Source organism: Oncorhynchus tshawytscha, linkage group LG01 (genome assembly GCF_018296145.1).
Source record: "Oncorhynchus tshawytscha isolate Ot180627B linkage group LG01, Otsh_v2.0, whole genome shotgun sequence".
NCBI classification, from domain to species: Eukaryota; Metazoa; Chordata; class Actinopteri; order Salmoniformes; family Salmonidae; genus Oncorhynchus; species Oncorhynchus tshawytscha.
The window spans coordinates 82,983,216-83,003,319 of NC_056429.1; the positions used below are offsets into that span (position 1 = coordinate 82,983,216).

At 38.0% G+C, this 20,104-nt stretch overlaps 1 protein-coding gene across 1 annotated transcript in view; it reads right to left on the reverse strand.

Annotated features, from left to right (window-relative positions):
• The window catches only part of macrod2 (mono-ADP ribosylhydrolase 2), a 1,261,723-nt gene that overhangs the window by 25,551 nt on the left and 1,216,068 nt on the right, over positions 1-20,104 (reverse strand). Inside the window, exons 13-14 of the mRNA XM_042326660.1 lie at positions 19,389-19,454; positions 18,534-18,599 (exon numbers count right to left, since the gene is read on the reverse strand). Coding sequence (XP_042182594.1) covers positions 18,534-18,599; positions 19,389-19,454 — 132 coding nt within the window. The remainder of the gene's footprint in view (positions 1-18,533; positions 18,600-19,388; positions 19,455-20,104) is intronic.

The window sequence follows — 20,104 nt, forward strand, 5'->3', positions numbered from 1 at the left end:
TGTGAAGTAAAGCCACTGCCATTAGATAAAACTAGGGGAGAACTGGGACGAAAGTAACACACCCAGTTTCTCAGATAACAGCTAGAATGATGTAGTGAAGTCAGCACGTTCCTAATGCGGGGTACCACCTTCCTGCAAAAGAAAAGCCCAGTTCAACCATGTTTCACCAAGTCATCAACAAAAAGTGGTTTTGAGCCATGTAAGTAAAAAGAAACAGACCCAGAAGTATTTTTCAGTTTTAGAATTGCGTTTAGCTATTTAAGGTTCGAAACATAAGTCATTTTCTTAACCCATCTAGTAACTAAATGACAGCATAGGTTTCAAGTATCATGCAAGCTAGTCTTGGGTGTTAGCCTGGGAGAAGTTACAGGAGAGACGGGTGGGACGAAAGTAACACAATGTTAACTGATGAACTGGAATAAAATAAAACAATATTTAAGCACAGGCCATTGTATCCTCTAGTTCATGTTGCTGTTATAATTTTATCTAAATATCAACAAGTGACTGAATGTCTGAAAATGAGATATGACGTCCTTAGAATTATGCCTTAATCAATTGACTTGATGGCTCAGCTTCTCACATAAGATTTTATCAACAGGTTAGAGGTTAAACATATATATTTTTATGATTCTGGGGTTCAATTACCTTGTGTCAAGCCACGGAAATGTGACAAGCATGATGAGTTTGCTATTTGTGAAAAGAATATATTTTTTTATTCTATCAAGACACGAGGAGTGCGCATGACAAGGACAGCTGGAGCACACCTGATTGGTAGGGCTAAGCATGAAAAGTCATTGAAAATTGTGACAAACATCTCCTACTACATTCCCATTAAAGTGAGATGAGAAAATTATATAGCTATTATGTGATCCTTTTCATACATTTCAAACCATAGCAAACCATAGCATTAATCATTCAAATAGACACAAACATGACGGCTAATAGTACATTTGTTCAAAGTAAAGAGCATTACAAACCAGAAAGATGGAGATAAGACAGATATTGTGCACTTTTCGCCAGCTGTTACTTCCATCTCAATACTGTGTTACTCCTGCCCCGCCGGCAGGTACAAAAGTAGCATTGTGGAAGTTGTTTTACTCCGTATACTGTACACATGTATACATATGAACAACAAGTTACAGAAGTAACATTGTGGAAGTTGTTTTACTCCGTATACTGTACACATGTATACATATGAACAACAAGTTACAGAAGTAACATTGTGGTAGTTCTGTTCTCAGTCTATTCAATTTCAACTCAATTATCTTAGAAATTAAATTACAGTTGCTAATGGTGGAGGACATATGAAAGTTGTTTGTCATAATATATGGTGTCTCTAGCTCTATCGATCTCTGAGTAATTAGGAAAAAAACAAAGTGTTACTTTCTTCCCGGTTCTCCCGACTAGTACTGGTGGGCTCACTTAAACACCAGGGTGATGACAGAACAGGCCTGCTTGATCAGCTAAGATTGATCAGTCTAGATTTGATCCATCTTCTCTCTCATCTCCTCTTTCTAGTCCAATCTATAACCAAATCACTGCACACAATGAGAGGAAAGGAGACAGGACTGACAGAAAGATAGAAAATAAAATCCCAAAGATGAATGAAGAAGTTAGTGAAAACCTCCCACTGGTTAAGTTAAGAGGAAAGATAGGAGAAGAGAAGAGAGAGGAGGGGAGGAGAAGGGAGGGTGGAGAAGAGAATGAAAGAGAGGGGAGGAGAAGGGGGTGGAGAAGAGAAGGGAGGAGGGGGGAGCAGAAGGTAGTTGAAGAGAAGGGAGGAAAAGGAGGGGTGGAGAGGAGCAGAGGAGAAGAGAAGAGAGGAGAGGGGAGGAAAAGGGAGGTGAAGAGAGGAGAAGAGAAGGGGGTGGAGAGGTGAGTAGAGCAGAAGGGAGGAGAGAGGGGAGGAGAAGAGAGGGGAAGAGAGGAGAAGAGAAGAGAAGGGAGGAGAGGAGGGGAGGAGAAGGGAGGGGAGAGGGGAGGAGAAGGGAGGGGTGGAGAGAAGAAAAGGGAGGAGAGGGAATGGTATGGATGGAGAGGAGAAGAGAAGGGAGGGGATGTTCTGTGCTATATATTGTCATGTTTCATGTGAACCCAGGAAGAGTAGCTGATGCTTTGCAGCGGCTAATTGGGATCCTAATAAATACCAAATACACTACCAGTCAAAAGTTTTGGGTTCACTTACAAATGTCCTTGTTTTTTAAAGAAATATTTTTTTTTTGTCCATTAAAATAACATCAAATTGATCAGAAATACACTGTAGACATTGTTAATGTTGTAAATGACTATTGTAGCTGGAAACGGCTGTTTTGTAATGGAATATCCACATAGGCGTACAGAGGCCCATTTATCAGCAACCATCACTCCTGTGTTCCAATGGCACGTTGTGTTAGCTAATCCAAGTGTAACATTTTAAAAGGCTAATTGATCCTTAGAAAACCCTTTTGCATTTATGTTAGCACAGTTGAAAACTGTTGTTCTAATTAAAAAAACAATAAAACTGTCCTTCTTTAGATTAGTTGAGTATCTGGAGCATCAGCATTTGCCTTTAGCTCGGTGCGGATGTTGCCTGTAATCCATGGCTTGTAGTTGGGATATGTACGTACGGTTACTGTGGGGACGACATCGTCGATGCACTTATTGATGAAGCCAGGGACTGATGTGGTGTACTCCTCAATGCCATTGGATGAATCCTGGTACATATTCCAGTCTGTGCTAGCAAAACAGTCCTGTAGCATAGCATCTGCCTCATCTGACCACCGTATTGAGTGAGTCACTGGTACATCCTGCTTTAGTTTTTTCTTGTAAGCAGGAATCAGAAGGATATAATTATGGTCAGATTTACTAAATGGAGGGCGAGGGAGAGCTTTGTACGCATCTCTGTGTGTGGAGTAAAGTTGGTATTTAGTTTTTTTCCCTCTGGTTACACATGTGACATGCTGGTAGAAATTAAAGCTGATTTAAGTTTGCCTGCATTAAAGTCCCTGGCCACTAGGAGCGCAGCTTCTGGATGAGCATTTTCTTGTTTGCTTATAGCCTTATAGAGTTAGTTGAGTGTGGTCTTAGTGCCAGCATCGGTTTGTGGTGGTAAATAGACGGCTACGAATAATATAGATGAGAACTCTCTTGGTAGATAGTTTGGTCTACAGCTTATCATGAGGTATTCTACCTCAGGTGAACAATACCTTGAGACTTTTTAAATATTAGACATCGCGCACCAGCAGTTATTGACAAATAGACACACACCCCCACTCCTCGTCTTACCAGACGTAGCTGCTCTGACCTGCTGATGCACGGAGAAGCCAGCTCTATAATATCTGTGTCGTCGCTTAGCCACGTCTCGTGAAACATAAGGTATTACAGTTTTTAATGTCCCGTTGGTAGTGTAGTCTTAATCGTAGATCGTCCAGTTTGTTTTTTGTTTGTTTTCCAATGATTGCACGTTGGCCAATAATATGGAGTGTAGTGGTGGTCTACCTACTCATCGGCAAATTCTTACAGGGCACCCCGCCCTCCTCCCCTTTTTTCTCCATCTTTTCTTCATGCGGATGACGGGGATTTGGGCCTGGTCTTGACAAAGCAGTATATCCTTTGTGTCGGACTCATTAAAGAAAATTAAAATCTTTGTCCAGTTTGAGGTGAGTAATCGCTGTTTTGATGTCCAGAAGCTCTTTTTTCAGTCATAAGAGACACAAGCAGCAACATTATGTACAAAATGAGTTACAAACAGGGCGGAAAATCTAACAATATAGCACAGTTGGTTAGGAGCACGTAAAACGACAGCCCTACCCTCCGGCGCCATTATGCCAAAGTAAATCGATGTTTCTGCAAAATTATATAATTACTCCTGTCTAAATAAAATCATTAAAATACTTCACCATGGAGCATGACTTAGCCACAGGGGATCATTAGCTTCTGTTCTTTATTTAAATAGCTGTGGATTGTTTCAAATTACAAGTGTGTAGGCCTACGCCTATTTAGGAAGCCTGCAATTTGGGTAGTGATCGTGGCAATAGGTCCAGCTGATTGAGTTGTGGCTGTCAGTGAAAAGCATCTAAAATATGTGTTAAGATAATGTGTCTTGAGTATAGTTTCAAATGCTGCAACAAGGGGAGTATTGTGCGGTAAAGATATAGCATGTTTCTCTCCAGAATGCACTCCGTTGTCTCCCACCAAATCTTGCACATTCATTGTTTCATTGTGTGGCTTGTTTGCTTATTTTTGATCAATTCCCCATTATATATGTCACCAGTAGGCCTAGTAAATGTACCATTAATCCCCATCATTTATATTAATTTATGTTACTGCATGTATTAATTACAGTAATTTACCGTTCTCACTCTCAGACTGGAAACATTGTGGTGTTCACCACCTGCTACAGTTTTTATTTATTTTTATTTAACCTTTATTTAACTAGGAAAGACAGTTAAGAACTAATTCTGATTTACAATGACGGCCTACCCCGGCCATACCCAGAAGAGGCTGGGTTCATTGTGTGCCGCCCTGTGTGACTCCCAATCACAGCCGGATGTGATAGAGCCTGGATTCCAACTAGGGACTTTAATGACACCTCTTGGACTGAGATGCAGTGCCCTAGACCACTGCGCCACTCGGGAGTTGAGTTGTAACAAGTTTTGGTTTATTTCATAACCATCACAAGTTCTGTACATTTTTTCCAATGTCTTTTGTTTGGAGTGCTCCACGTGAGCAATGAGCATGTGTCTGGTTTCTCTGTCCTGGTAACGTTGAGAGAGCACACGCACCTGAGCTCACCAAGTCCACCACTAATAAGCTGAGCTGCTCAGTCGCTTTTTTTCTTCACCAGTAAGGCAACAAAGTCACAAAAAAATGTACATCCATTGCGTATGACAGTTCCTCAGTATTTGAAAAATCTTTCCAACCCTCCCGGCCTCGATAATCACCTCAGTGTGAAAGAGCACAATATTATGATCTGATGATTCCTCATATCCAGTGAAAACGTCATAAAAAACAGCTGTCTGTCCCGAGCTCACTGGCGCAGGAAACTCTAAAGGCTTGTTGATACAATGTTCTAAGTTTGCCATAGCAACAGCTTCAGGCTGGAGCCAGTTGATGATTTGATACAATGTTGTACTTCACTAGCAATAGCTCAAGTCAAGACAGATAGAAAGGGAGGCAGACAGGCGGAGTAGGAAGATGAATGTGATTGAAAGAACCAGAATTTTCATCAGGAAATTTTCTACAGTTTTATTTGTTGGCTTTAGGCCTATTGTATTTTACTTAGTTGAAGATAAAGTTATATGCCTACTGCTGCCTTGGCCTATAGGGTATCTCTGAGCTCTACGCGCTCATTTCTTTAGCCGCCAGTGGATCACAGTCTATCAATGTGTCCATACGGCAGAGGCTGGAGCTCTCCCCTTAGCTGAATTTTAACTTTTAGATTCTTGTCATTTTACTTCAGATAATTATGATTAACCATGTGACAATGATTTTGAGAAACAAACATGTTATTACTGAAATGAAACTGTTCTAACAAAACATATTGCATATAAAAATGCTCATAACTGGCACGAAAATAGGTATAAATGGTAGGATAAATCGTAAGCTTCCCCAAACTTGAAACTCACGAGCTGCCTATGATCTTTACTAGAACACCCATTAAAAAAGGAGGTCCCGTGAAACAACGTGACTGCCTATGATCTTTACTAGAACACCCATTAAAAAAAGGAGGTCCCGTGAAACAACGTGGCTGCCTATGGAAATCAACGGCCCGTCCACCTGATTGGTTCTGGCACAGGCCCTGAAGAAGCCCATTATCTACAATTTATTCTGTCTTTTAAGTTATGATGTGAGTAGCCAAGGAATGCACTATCCTCCTAGTTTTTAGTTACAGTAACCTATGATGTGATGTTTGGGTATTGCAGACAATGTGTGCATCCCAAAAGGAGAGCAAAGAAACTAAAAGCTGCTTTTTCTTAAGTCTGTAGCGACAGACAGAATTTCCAAAGTTAGCCATCCCTGTGATCGGGAATGGTAACTCCTACTTCTATGGGTAATTAAATATGTGAGGTAATGTGGGAGTTTTTGCAAAAGTGCTTTATAATGAATAAAATGCTTTGTTTTCGACCAATGTGAGGTCAAAGAGGGCCATCATACTTTCTGATAGAGCAAGCCGTGATGAGAGCAAAACCTGCCACACAAAATGAACTATGGTAAACTGCATCTAACGGGTTTAATGAAGTGGCAGCTGCATTCATGTAGATGATGTCGCCATAATCTAGGACAGGAAGGAACGTCGACTGAATGATCTGCATTCTACCATTTATTTTCTCAGCTTCTTAACTAACGCATCAATGTGTTTTTTAAAAGATAGCTTCTTGTCTATCCAAATGCCCAGATATTTGTAAGCAGGTACACGGTCAATGTGGGCACCATCCAAGTGGTGTGTGCTCTAGAGAACAACATGTGCTTTGTTTTACCTGCATTCAATTAAAGGTCAATAAAGGTTTTCTGTAAAACCATGAAGTAGAACTGTAGTTCAGATAGAGCCTGGTGAACAGTGGGGGCAATAGAATACACAACAGTATCGTCCTCATACAGGTGCCGGTTCGTTATATCCAGACAACTTGATTTAACACTATCAGCAGACACACATTGACTTTGATCTATCAAGTCATTTTTAAACCAGTTACATGTAACTGAGGAAAGCCTCTGAACTAGTAGTGACTTATCAACAGTATCGAAGTGTCACGCCCTGGTATTAGTATTCTGTGTTTTCCTTATTATTTTGGTTAGGCCAGGGTGTGACATGGGTATTTATGTGGTGTGTTTTGTCTAGGGTTTTTTTGTAGGTCATGGGATTGTGGTTAGTGGAGTTGTCTAGGAAAGTCTATGGTTGCCTAGAGTGGTTCTCAATCAGAGACAGGTGTTTATCGTTGTCTCTGATTGGGAACCATATTTAGGCAGCCATATTCTTTGAGTGTTTCATGGGTGATTGTTCCTGTCTCTGTGTATGTTTGCACCAGATAGGGCTGTTTCGGTTTTTCACATTACGTTTATTGTTTTGTATTGTTCGTTATTATCTTTATTAAAGATGTATCGAAATAACCACGCTGCATTTTGGTCCGTCTCCTTCGACGGAAGAAAACCTTATCACGAAGGCCTTTGACAGGTCTGCCAAGAGGGCAGCACATTGCTGCCTTTCATCCATATAGTTAACTAAATCATGTATTTATTGTCATACCAATACAGACACAATAAGTGACAAACAATTTCTGTGTTCCAGAATTAAGAACAACTAATGAGAGGAGTAGAAATCCCCCAGCAGTTGAAGCATACGTGTGTGTTTGTGTATGTGCGTTTGTGTTTGTTTCTGCGAGCATGTATGTGTTTGCTCGAGCCGAACAATATATTTTCCATCAGACTTTTCAAATACTCAAGATGCATTGCCGTAACTGATAATGCTGCCGGCAGACAAATGACATCCCCTCTTTCAGATGATTCCCCTGTCGCCATTTTCCACCACGAGGGTTGGACACAGAGAGGGAGCTAGTCAAAAGAAGGACTTTCAAAGCAAAGAGAGAAAGACAGAGAGCGAGAGAGAGACGAGTGAGAGAAAGTGAAAAATGGAGAACGAGAGAGGGAGGGATAAAAAAGAGAGAGAGAGAGAGAGAGATATAGAGAGAAAGAGGGAGTGAGAGGGAACAAGAGACTGATGGAGAGAGAGAGAGAGAGAGAGAGAGAGAGAGAGAAAGAGACAGACAGACAGACAGAAAGAAAGAGAGAAACCATGTCCACCGTAGCCTATTAGAGGGGGCCCTCTCCTCTCCTCCTCCTCCTTCTCTATTCTTCTCTTCCTTTGATGCCATGTTCTAAGCCATAAGTGAACTGATAATGGACATGGTGCAACAATGGTGGTGTATTCTCCAACATGCACCATATTACTGACCACGGAATCCAGAGAGACTTTTGATGTTTTCGCTGATACTGTATGTGTTTCTCATTTAGGAGCAGAGAGAGAGAGAGAGAGAGGGGAAAATTGAGGACATAACTCTGTCCTGCTGTGTGTGGATGCAGGGATAGGCATGAATCACTATCCCTATCGGAATTGAATATCACTATCCCTAGCAATTGATGTCTCTAGCTATAGGTAGGAGGGGTATTGAAAAGGAATGTGTGGTGCACAGAAGCATCCCTAGCAGTGTTATGAGACAGTATCTGCCATCTAGATAATAATTATAATGTATGGTCTGAATTTGCATGAACGAGGAGACTTGTCTAAGGCAAACTAATGTCGATTCCTTAAAGGTATAGTGTGAGATTCTAGTGTCAGATAAACTCATGGATACATGTTTATGTCTCTGCGTGTAGTTTGAATGGAGTAGGTAGTTTCACAAGCCAATGCTAACCAGCTTTAGCGCAATGACTGGAGGTCTATCAGTACGCTAGCAACAGCTCAACTGCCAGAATCTCACACTATCCCTTCAATGGTACACACCCATAGTGTCAAAGCAACAATGTGATTTATTCAACCACTACTCCTTGATTGAATTAAATTCAACACAACATAATTCAGAAAACCCAGTAGCAGCTTTAACGTACACAGAGTAGACTTAGACGGACAGGCCTTCTCTCTCCAGACCAGAATATCGCTCTAATACAACATCCCTCAGAATTCTGACATGTGTTTATCTACGGCTGACAACCCTTAGAAAGCTGACAACCCCCATCTCTCTGAAATGACATCTACATCAATAGTGTCCCATGGTGCTGTAGAAAGACTGGAGTCAAAAGGCCCAGAAATGCCAATTAAAGGGAATTTCCTAACCCCTCGCTATTCCTCTAAGAAGACTATTCAACAGGCAACTTTATCCTGAGACAAATAGGATGCCAAGAGAGAGAGAGAGAAAGACTAGACTATCCAGGTTGTTTTAAAAGACAGACCACATTGAGGTGGAGCTCTACTCCTCTGTGTGTGTGTGTGAGTGTGTGTGTGTGTGTGTGTGTGTGTGTGTGTGTCATTTTCCATCTCATAGCCAAGGGCAAGTCTACTGGTCTGTTTTACAACTGGTATTAATGTATGCCAGCTAGAAACCCTACTGATGTGCTTGACTCAACAGAGACCACTGGGTGTCTGATACACAAACGCACACACCCATGCACATGCACCGGCATGCACACACACACAAACAAATCCCAATAAAACCAACAAAGAAAAATAAATAAAACCATACCTCATGACATCCGGGAGGGAGGTTTCACTAATTCTATCATTGACGGAGGGAGGGAGATTTCACTATTCTATCATTGATGGAGGGAGATTTCACAATTCTATCATTGATGGAGGGAGATTTCACAATTCTATCATTGATGGAGGGAGGTTTCACTATTCTATCATTGATGGAGGGAGGTTTCACTATTCTATCATTGATGAAGGGAGGGAGGTATCACTATTCCATCATTGATGAAGGGAGGGACGTATTACTATTCTATCATTGATGGAGGGAGGGAGGTATCACTATTCTATCATCGATGGAGGGAGGGAGGTATCACTATTCTATCATTGATGGAGGGAGGGAGGTTTTACTATTCCATCATTGATGAAGGGAGGGAGGTATCACTATTCTATCATCGATGGAGGGAGATTTCACTATTCTATCATTGATGGAGGGAGGGAGATTTCACAATTCTATCATTGATGGAGGGAGGGAGATTTCACTATTCTATCATTGATGGAGGGAGGGAGATTTCACTATTCTATCATTGATGGAGGGAGGGAGGTTTCACTATTCTATCATTGGTGGAGGGAGGGAAGAAGGATGGAAGGAAAGGTGGGAGGGAGGGAAAGATGGAGGGAGGGAGGGCAGGACAGATGGAGAGAGGAAATAAGGAAGGATGGGAGGGATGGATGGAAGGAGTAAAGGAGGATGAAGGAAGAGAGGGAGGGAGGGAAAGATGGAGAGAAAGAGAGGGAGGAGGGAAAGATGGAGGGAAGGAGGGAGGAAGGAAGGAAGGGAGGGAGGGAAAGATGGAGAGAAAGAGAGGGAGGAGGGAAAGATGGAGGGAGGGAGGGAGGGAGGAAGGAAGGAAGGCAAAGATGGAGGAAGAGATGGAGGGAGGTACATGAGAAGAAATGTGTGGTGGTTTTTGATGCACCATATGGCACTTGCTCATACAGCTGGGCTTTCTGCTTTGAGCCTCTGAGACGGTGAGCTGAGAACGACTGTGACTCTGCCACCGTGTGTGTGTGTGTGTGTGTGTGTGTGTGTGTGAGCTGCGAACGTCTGTGACACTGCCTCCATGCTAAATAAAGAACCCAACACCATCAATACTTAACGCATCACGCCCACCGAGGAATAGAAGAAAGATTTTGGAACTAGGAACTTGTGAGTTCAACGCAACACTCCAAGTAAACATCTAAATAATTGAACAAACAAACAATTGAATAGGTAATGACCAATCATTCCAGGGTGTATTGGAGGAAGTTACTCATATTTCTGAAATTCTCATTTGAAATTAATAGTAAGGGCAGAGAGAGAGAGAAAGATAGAGAAAGACTGAGCTTGTGTAATGGTGCCTTCGTCTCCTATGCTGAGATGGTTGTGATTGCCTGCTGTGCTGGTCTGTCTCTCACCCTCTGCCTCTCGTCTTCTCTTTCTCCCCCTGTCTCCCCTACAGGGTCAGTTCTATTACAGGCTGTACATTCTCCTACCTCCCCCTGCCTCTCTGTAGCCTGGCCTTAGTATGCCATCACAGACGGTCACCTGACTCACCCTCCCCTCTCTGCCTCCCCCCACTCTCCTCCCCATGCCTCCCGCCTCCCCATGCCACATGGCTCAGGTAGAAAGCAAAGCAGTCCTACTACGGTATCCTGTATCTTCTGCCCCTCACAGACCGACAAGGACCTGTGCTCTCACTGCTCTCCAACTGTTCACCTACACTACAATCAGCCTCCAGCCCTGGTCTGTTCAGGTGGAAAGCAAAGCATTTCTCTAGAGTCTAAAAAGTATCATTTGTGCTCCTGTCCCTCAAAGACAGACAATGACCTGTTCTCTCACTGCTCTCCAACTGTTCACCTACACTACAATCAGCCTCCAGCAGTGGTCACATTGATTCTTCAGTAGAAGAAAAGTACTTGAGTTACAGGCTCCCAGTTGTCTCCTTTAGACATTCAGTTGACCATGCAAAGACGCCATGGATACAGAGTCAAAACTAAAGGCAGAATCCTTTATTAGCTTCAGTAAAACTAGCATAGAATGACTGTGTAGAGCCAGTTATGATTTGGGCTGTGTATACTGCCGCACAGCAAACTTGGGTTTGGTAAGTTGATGAGCCAATCTAGTTAAATCCACTCGGTTCGGGTCACACATGTTTTATTGAAAACACCCAAATGGCACACTATTCCCTATATAGTGCCTTACTTTCGAAAAAGAGCTCTAAGGGACCTGGTCAAAAATAGTGCACCGTAGAGGGAATAGGGTGCCATTTGGAACTGTAGACAGTAGAAATTGACTCCAACTTTCTGTTTTCCTCTCTATGGTTTATTTATGAGTTGCTTTAGCCTAAGAGAGGCTCATTTTAATGTATGGGTGTTCCATACAGGGTTACTGAGGCGATCACTGCTGTGGACTCTAATTTTACCAATACAATACCAGGAATCTAGCAAACATGTACTGGCCCACGAGCTCTGTGTACTTGTCTTACTATGTTTCTGTTTTGATCGCCAAACTTTTCTCTTTTCAACGCAACGGAACCATATGCACGGAGAATGAAGGAACTGACACCATGTATTGCTGGAAGTAATGCAAACAGACAGGACAGATGGCTTACCATAGAAACGAGACGAATATAAACTATTGCAATAAACTACTGTAAACTACTAAACTACTGCATAAACTACTGTACAACTGTATAACTACTGTACTACTATACTGTACTACTATACTGTAACTACTATAGGGTAACTACTATACTGTACTACTTACTATACTTTATCTACTATACTGTATAACTACTGTTCCTACTATGCTGTACTACTATACTGTAACTACTCTACTGTATAACTACTGTAACTACTATACTGTACTACTATACTGTATAACTACTGTAACTACTATACTGTACTACTATACTGTAACTACTCTACTGTATAACTACTGTAACTACTATACTGTACTACTATACTGTATAACTACTGTAACTACTATACTGTACTACTATACTGTAACTACTATACTGTAACTACTCCACTGTATAACTACTGTAACTACTATACTGTACTACTATACTGTAACTACTATACTGTATAACTACTGTAACTACTATACTGTACTACTATACTGTTTCACTACTATACTGTATAACTACAATACTGTAACAATGCTACTGTACTAATATACTGTAACTACTACACTGAATAACTACTGTAACTACCATATTGTGACTACTATACTGTATAACTAATATAACTACTATACTGTATAACTAATATAAGTACTATACTGTAACTACTATACTGTATAACTAATATAACTACTATACTGTAACTACTATACTGTATAACTAATATAACTACTATACTGTATAACTACTGTACAACTATACTGTAACTACTATACTGTATAAATAATATAATGACTATACTGTAACTACCATACTGTATAACTGCTGTACTACTATACTGTATAACTACTGTACTACTATACTGTATAACTACTGTACTACTATACTGTAACTAATATACTGTATAACTACTGTAACTACTATACTGTATAACATCTGTACTACTATACTGTTTAACTACTGTACTACTATACTGTATAACTAATATAACGACTATACTGTAACTACTATACTGTATAACTAATATAACTACTATACTGTAACTACTATACTGTATAACTAATATAACTACTATACTGTAACTACTATACTGTATAACTAATATAACTACTATACTGTAACTACTATACTATATAACTAATATAACTACTATACTGTAACTACTATACTGTATAACTACTGTACAACTGGACTGTATAACTACTGTACTACTATACTGTATAACTACTGTACTACTATACTGTAACTAATATACTGTATAACTACTGTAACTACTATACTGTATAACTTCTGTACTACTATACTGTTTCACTACTGTACTATTATACTGTATAACTACTATACTACTATACTGTAACTACTATACTGTATAACTACTGTACTACTATACTGTATAACTACTGTACAACTACACTAACTAATATGCTGTACAACTAATATAACTACTATACTGTAACTACTATACTGTATAACTACTGTACTACTATACTGTAACTACTATACTGTATAACTACTATAACTACTATACTGTATAACTTCTGTACTACTATACTGTATAACTACTGTACTACTATACTGTATAACTACTGTACTATTATACTGTAACTACTATACTGTATAACTACTGTAACTACTATACTGTATAACTACTGTACTACTATACTGTAACTACTATACTGTATAACTTCTGTACTACTATACTGTATAACTACTGTACAACTATACTGTAACTACTATACTATGTAACTACTGTACAACTATACTGTAACTACTATAGGGTGACTACTATACTGTACTACTTACTATACTTTGTCTACTATACTGTATAACTACTGTTCCTACTATACTGTACTACTATACTGTAACTACTCTCCTGTATAACTACTGTAACTACTATACTGTAACTACTATAATATATAACTACTGTACAACTATACTGTAACTACTATACTGTACTACTTACTATACTTTATCTACTATACTGTATAACTACTCTTCCTACTATACTGTACTACTATACTGTAACTACTCTACTGTATAACTACTATACTGTACTACTATACTGTACTACTATACTGTAACTACTATACTGTATAACTACTATACTGTACTACTATACTGTTTCACTACTATACTGTCCTACTATACTGTAACTACTATACTGTATAACTACTGTAACTACTATACAGTAACTACTATACTGTTTCACTACTATACTGTATAACTACTATACTGTAACTAATATACTGTATAACTACTGTAACTACTATACTGTATAACTTCTGTACTACTATATTGTTTAACTACTGTACTACTATACTGTATAACTACTGTACTACTATACTGTAACTACTATACTGTATAACTACTGTACTACTATACTGTATAACTACTGTACAACTACACTGTAACTACTATGCTGTACAACTAATATAACTACTATACTGTAACTACTATACTGTATAACTTCTGTACTACTATACTGTATAACTACTGTACTATTATACTGTAACTACTATACTGTGTAACTACTATACTGTATAACTACTGTACTACTATACTGTAACTACTATACTGTATAACTTCTGTACTACTATACTGTATAACTACTATACAACTATACTGTAACTACTATACTATATAACTACTGTACAACTATACTGTAACTACTATAGGGTAACTACTATACTGTACTACTTACTATACTTTATCTACTATACTGTATAACTACTGTTCCTACTATACTGTACTACTATACTGTAACTACTCGACTGTATAACTACTGTAACTACTATACTGTAACTACTATACTATATAACTACTGTACAACTATACTGTAACTACTATACTATATAACTACTGTACAACTATACTGTAACTACTATAGGGTAACTACTATACTGTACTACTTACTATACGTTATCTACTATACTGTATAACTACTGTTCCTACTATACTGTACTACTATACTGTAACTACTCTACTGTATAACTACTGTACAACTATACTGTAACTACTATAGGGTGACTACTATACTGTACTACTTACTATAATTTATCTACTATACTGTATAACTACTGTTCCTACTATACTGTACTACGATACTGTAACTACTCTACTGTATAACTACTGTAACTACTATACTGTAACTACTATACTATATAACTACTGTACAACTATACTGTAACTACTATACTATATAACTACTGTACAACTATACTGTAACTACTATAGGGTAACTACTATACTGTACTACTTACTATACTGTATCTACTATACTGTATAACTACTCTTCCTACTATACTGTACTACTATACTGTAACTACTCTACTGTATAACTACTGTAACTACTATACTGTAACTACTATACTATATAACTACTGTACAACTATACTGTAACTACTATACTATATAACTACTGTACAACTATACTGTAACTACTATAGGGTAACTACTATACTGTACTACTTACTATACGTTATCTACTATACTGTATAACTACTGTTCCTACTATACTGTACTACTATACTGTAACTACTCTACTGTATAACTACTGTACAACTATACTGTAACTACTATACTATATAACTACTGTACAACTATACTGTAACTACTATAGGGTGACTACTATACTGTACTACTCACTATAATGTATCTACTATACTGTATAACTACTGTTCCTACTATACTGTACTACTATACTGTAACTACTCTACTGTATAACTACTGTAACTACTATACTGTAACTACTATACTATATAACTACTGTACAACTATACTGTAACTACTATACTATATAACTACTGTACAACTATACTGTAACTACTATAGGGTAACTACTATACTGTACTACTTACTATACTGTATCTACTATACTGTATAACTACTCTTCCTACTATACTGTACTACTATACTGTAACTACTCTACTGTATAACTACTGTAACTACTATACTGTAACTACTATACTGTATAACTACTGTACAACTATACTGTAACTACTATACTATATAACTACTGTACAACTATACTGTAACTACTATAGGGTAACTACTATACTGTACTACTTACTATACGTTATCTACTATACTGTATAACTACTGTTCCTACTATACTGTACTACTATACTGTAACTACTCTACTGTATAACTACTGTACAACTATACTGTAACTACTATACTATATAACTACTGTACAACTATACTGTAACTACTATAGGGTGACTACTATACTGTACTACTTACTATAATTTATCTACTATACTGTATAACTACTGTTCCTACTATACTGTACTACTATACTGTAACTACTCTACTGTATAACTACTGTAACTACTATACTGTAACTACTATACTATATAACTACTGTACAACTATACTGTAACTACTATACTATATAACTACTGTACAACTATACTGTAACTACTATAGGGTAACTACTATACTGTACTACTTACTATACTGTATCTACTATACTGTATAACTACTCTTCCTACTATACTGTACTACTATACTGTAACTACTCTACTGTATAACTACTGTAACTACTATACTGTAACTACTATACTATATAACTACTGTACAACTGTACTGTATCTACTATACTATATAACTACTGTACAACTATACTGTAACTACTATAGGGTAACTACTATACTGTACTACTTACTATACTTTATCTACTATACTGTATAACTACTGTTCCTACTATACTGTACTACTATACTGTAACTACTCTACTGTATAATTACTGTACAACTATACTGTAACTACTATACTATATAACTACTGTACAACTATACTGTAACTACTATAGGGTGACTACTATACTGTACTACTTACTTTAATTTATCTACTATACTGTATACCTACTGTTCCTACTATACTGTACCACTATACTGTAACTACTCGACTGTATAACTACTGTAACTACTATACTGTAACTACTATACTATATAACTACTGTACAACTATACTGTAACTACTATACTATATAACTACTGTACAACTATACTGTAACTACTATAGGGTAACTACTATACTGTACTACTTACTATACTTTATCTACTATACTGTATAACTACTGTCCCTACTATACTGTACTACTATACTGTAACTACTCTACTGTATAACTACTGTAACTACTATACTGTAACTACTATACTATATAACTACTGTACAACTATACTGTAACTACTATACTATATAACTACTGTACAACTATACTGTAACTACTATAGGGTAACTACTATACTGTACTACTTACTATACGTTATCTACTATACTGTATAACTACTGTTCCTACTATACTGTACTACTATACTGTAACTACTATACTGTATAACTAATATAACTACTATAATGTAACTACTATACTGTATAACTACTGTACTACTATACTGTAACTACTATACTGTATAACTACTGTACAACTATACTATAACTACTATACTATATAACTACTGTACTACTATACTGTATAACTACTGTACTACTATACTGTATAACTACTGTACAACAATACTGTAACTACTATACTGTATAACTACTGTACTACTATACTGTAACTGCTATATTGTATAACTAATGTACTATTATACTGTATAACTACTGTACAACTATACCGTAACTACTATACTATATAACTACTGTACTACTATACTGTAACTACTATACTGTATAACTACTGTACTACTATACAGTAACTACTGTATAACAAATATAACTATTATACTGTAACTACTATACTGTATAACTACTGTACTACTATACTGTAACTACTATACTGTATAACTACTGTACTACTATACTATATAACTACTGTACTACTATACTGTAACTACTATACTGTATAACTACTGTACTACTATACAGTAACTACTATACTGTATAACTAATATAACTACTATACTGTAACTACTATACTGTATAACTACTGTACTACTATACTGTAACTACTATACTGTATAACTACTATTCTGTAACTACTAGACTGTATAACTACTGTAACTACTATACTGTAACTACTATTCTGTAACTACTATACTGTATAACTACTGTAACTACTATACTGTAACTACTATTCTGTAACTACTATACTGTATAACTACTGTAACTACTATACTGTAACTATAACACTGTATAACTACTGTATAAACAACTGTTTAGAGATGAAGCATATGGGCAGGACAGACCTAGTACATATGAGTCTGGCCAGTGAGACTACACTCTGACATGTGTTTGAATAGTGAGGTGCTCTAAGTAATGACGTTTGTATGATGACAAGAGGGAAAGTGTATCCTGTTCTCTGCTGCTTGTGCAGCTTCATTTACAGTAAGTGAACAGGAGCGTCTGTTAAATGGCATATATTATAATAAAAACAAATGCTGAGTCCCACACTTTTCCCCTACATATTGCACTACTTTTGACCAGAGCCTTATGGAACGAGGATGAAGTAGAGGAAGAGAGAGTGGAGGAACCGGGAACTGGTTTGATATTACAAAGACACACTGACACAATCAACCAGCTAGAGAGATAGAGACCAGCCTACAGGGTTTGAGAAGACATATTCTGTAGGCAAGACTACACTATGGCTTCCCTGTTCCTATAGAGCTTTTAATAAAAGTAGTCAGCTGTGCTGGAGGAAGAGAGAGTGAAAGAGGACAAGAGAATGGAGAAGAGTGAGTGAGAGAGAGAGAGAGAGAGAGAGATCTTACCAGTAGCATCCTTCTCCATTTCTGTATTTTCACTCTTCTCATCAGCTTTCTTTTCCTCTGGTTCACCTGGACACACACATTTGATATCATTAAAACCTCTCATCTGAGAACACTGAACCACCGAGAGCTTGGAACTATAAGATTCTATCTGCATTTTTGTCAAGATTGAGTTATTGATATAGCCTTGTTCTGTTCAATGTTCTCTAACTATATAGTACTATAAATACCCCAATTTATGTTGTTAAGTTCAAAAGAATACAAGATAACAATTCTGGACATCATTCAAACCAATGAGGGTTTGGAATACTGCCATCTATCCACAGTTTTTGGTTTGGGCAGGTTTTAATAGTTACATTGGGAACAACATCCCCTATGCACTTCCTGATGAACTCAGTCAATGTTATTCTCAGAGGCAAACCGGAACATATCCCAGTCCGCGTGATCAAAACAATCTTGAAGCATGGATTCTGATTGGTCAGACCAGCGTTGAATAGACCTTAGCACAGGTACTTCCTGTTTGAATTACTGCAGATAGAAAGGGAAAAGGAGAATTGAGTCGTGATCTGATTTGCCGAAGGGAGGGCGGAGGAGGGCCTTGTAGCCATCCCGGAAAGGAGAGCAACAATGGTTGAGAGTTTTTAAAGCGTGAGTACTGCCGGCAATGCTTGATAGAACTTCGGTAGTGCTTTCCTCAAATTTGCTTTATTAAAATCCCCAGCTACATTAAAAGCGGCCTAGGAAGAGAGAGTGAAGGAGGACAAGAAAATGGAGAAGAGTGAGTGAGAGAGATCGAGAGATGGAGAGAGTGAGAGATATATATAGAGTGAGAGAGATGGAGAGAGAGAGATATCTTACCAGTAGCATCCTTCTCCATTTCTTTATTTTCACTCTTCTCGTCAGCTTTCTTTTCCTCTGGTTCACCTGGACACACACATTTGATATCATTAAAACCTCTCATCTGAGAACACTGAACCATCGAGAGCTTGGAACTATAAGGTTCTATCTGAATTTTTGTCAAGATTGAGTTATTGATATAGCCTTGTTCAGTTCAATATTCTCTAACTATAGAGTACGCTAAATATCCCAAATGATGTTGTTAAGTTCAAAAGAATAGAAGACAAATATTCTAGACATCATTCAAATCAATGAGGGTTCGGAAATTTAAAGCCAATTCTTTTTGCAAATAGAACCTTATAGTCCCAAGCTCTCGATATATCATGGAGATCATTCAGCCATTTTGTTGCTGGACATCCTTTTACCACCATTTTAACTGTACTCTGAAAGCATGACTTTGCATGATGTAGACCATTAATGTAATGTATTTCAAATAGAGAGAGAGTAATCGTGTATCACATCAGCTCCCTGTCTTTCTGTCCGTCCGTCTGCCTGCTCTGTCCGCTCTGTCTTCTCTATCTGTCTGCTCTATCCGTCTTCTCTGTCTGTCTGCCTGGTCTATATGTCTTCTCTGTCTGCCCTGTCTGTCCGCCTGCTCTATCTGCCTGCCTGTTTTGTCTGTCTGCTCTGCTGTGTCTGTCTATTTGCCCGATCTGTCTGCTCTGTATGTCTGCCTG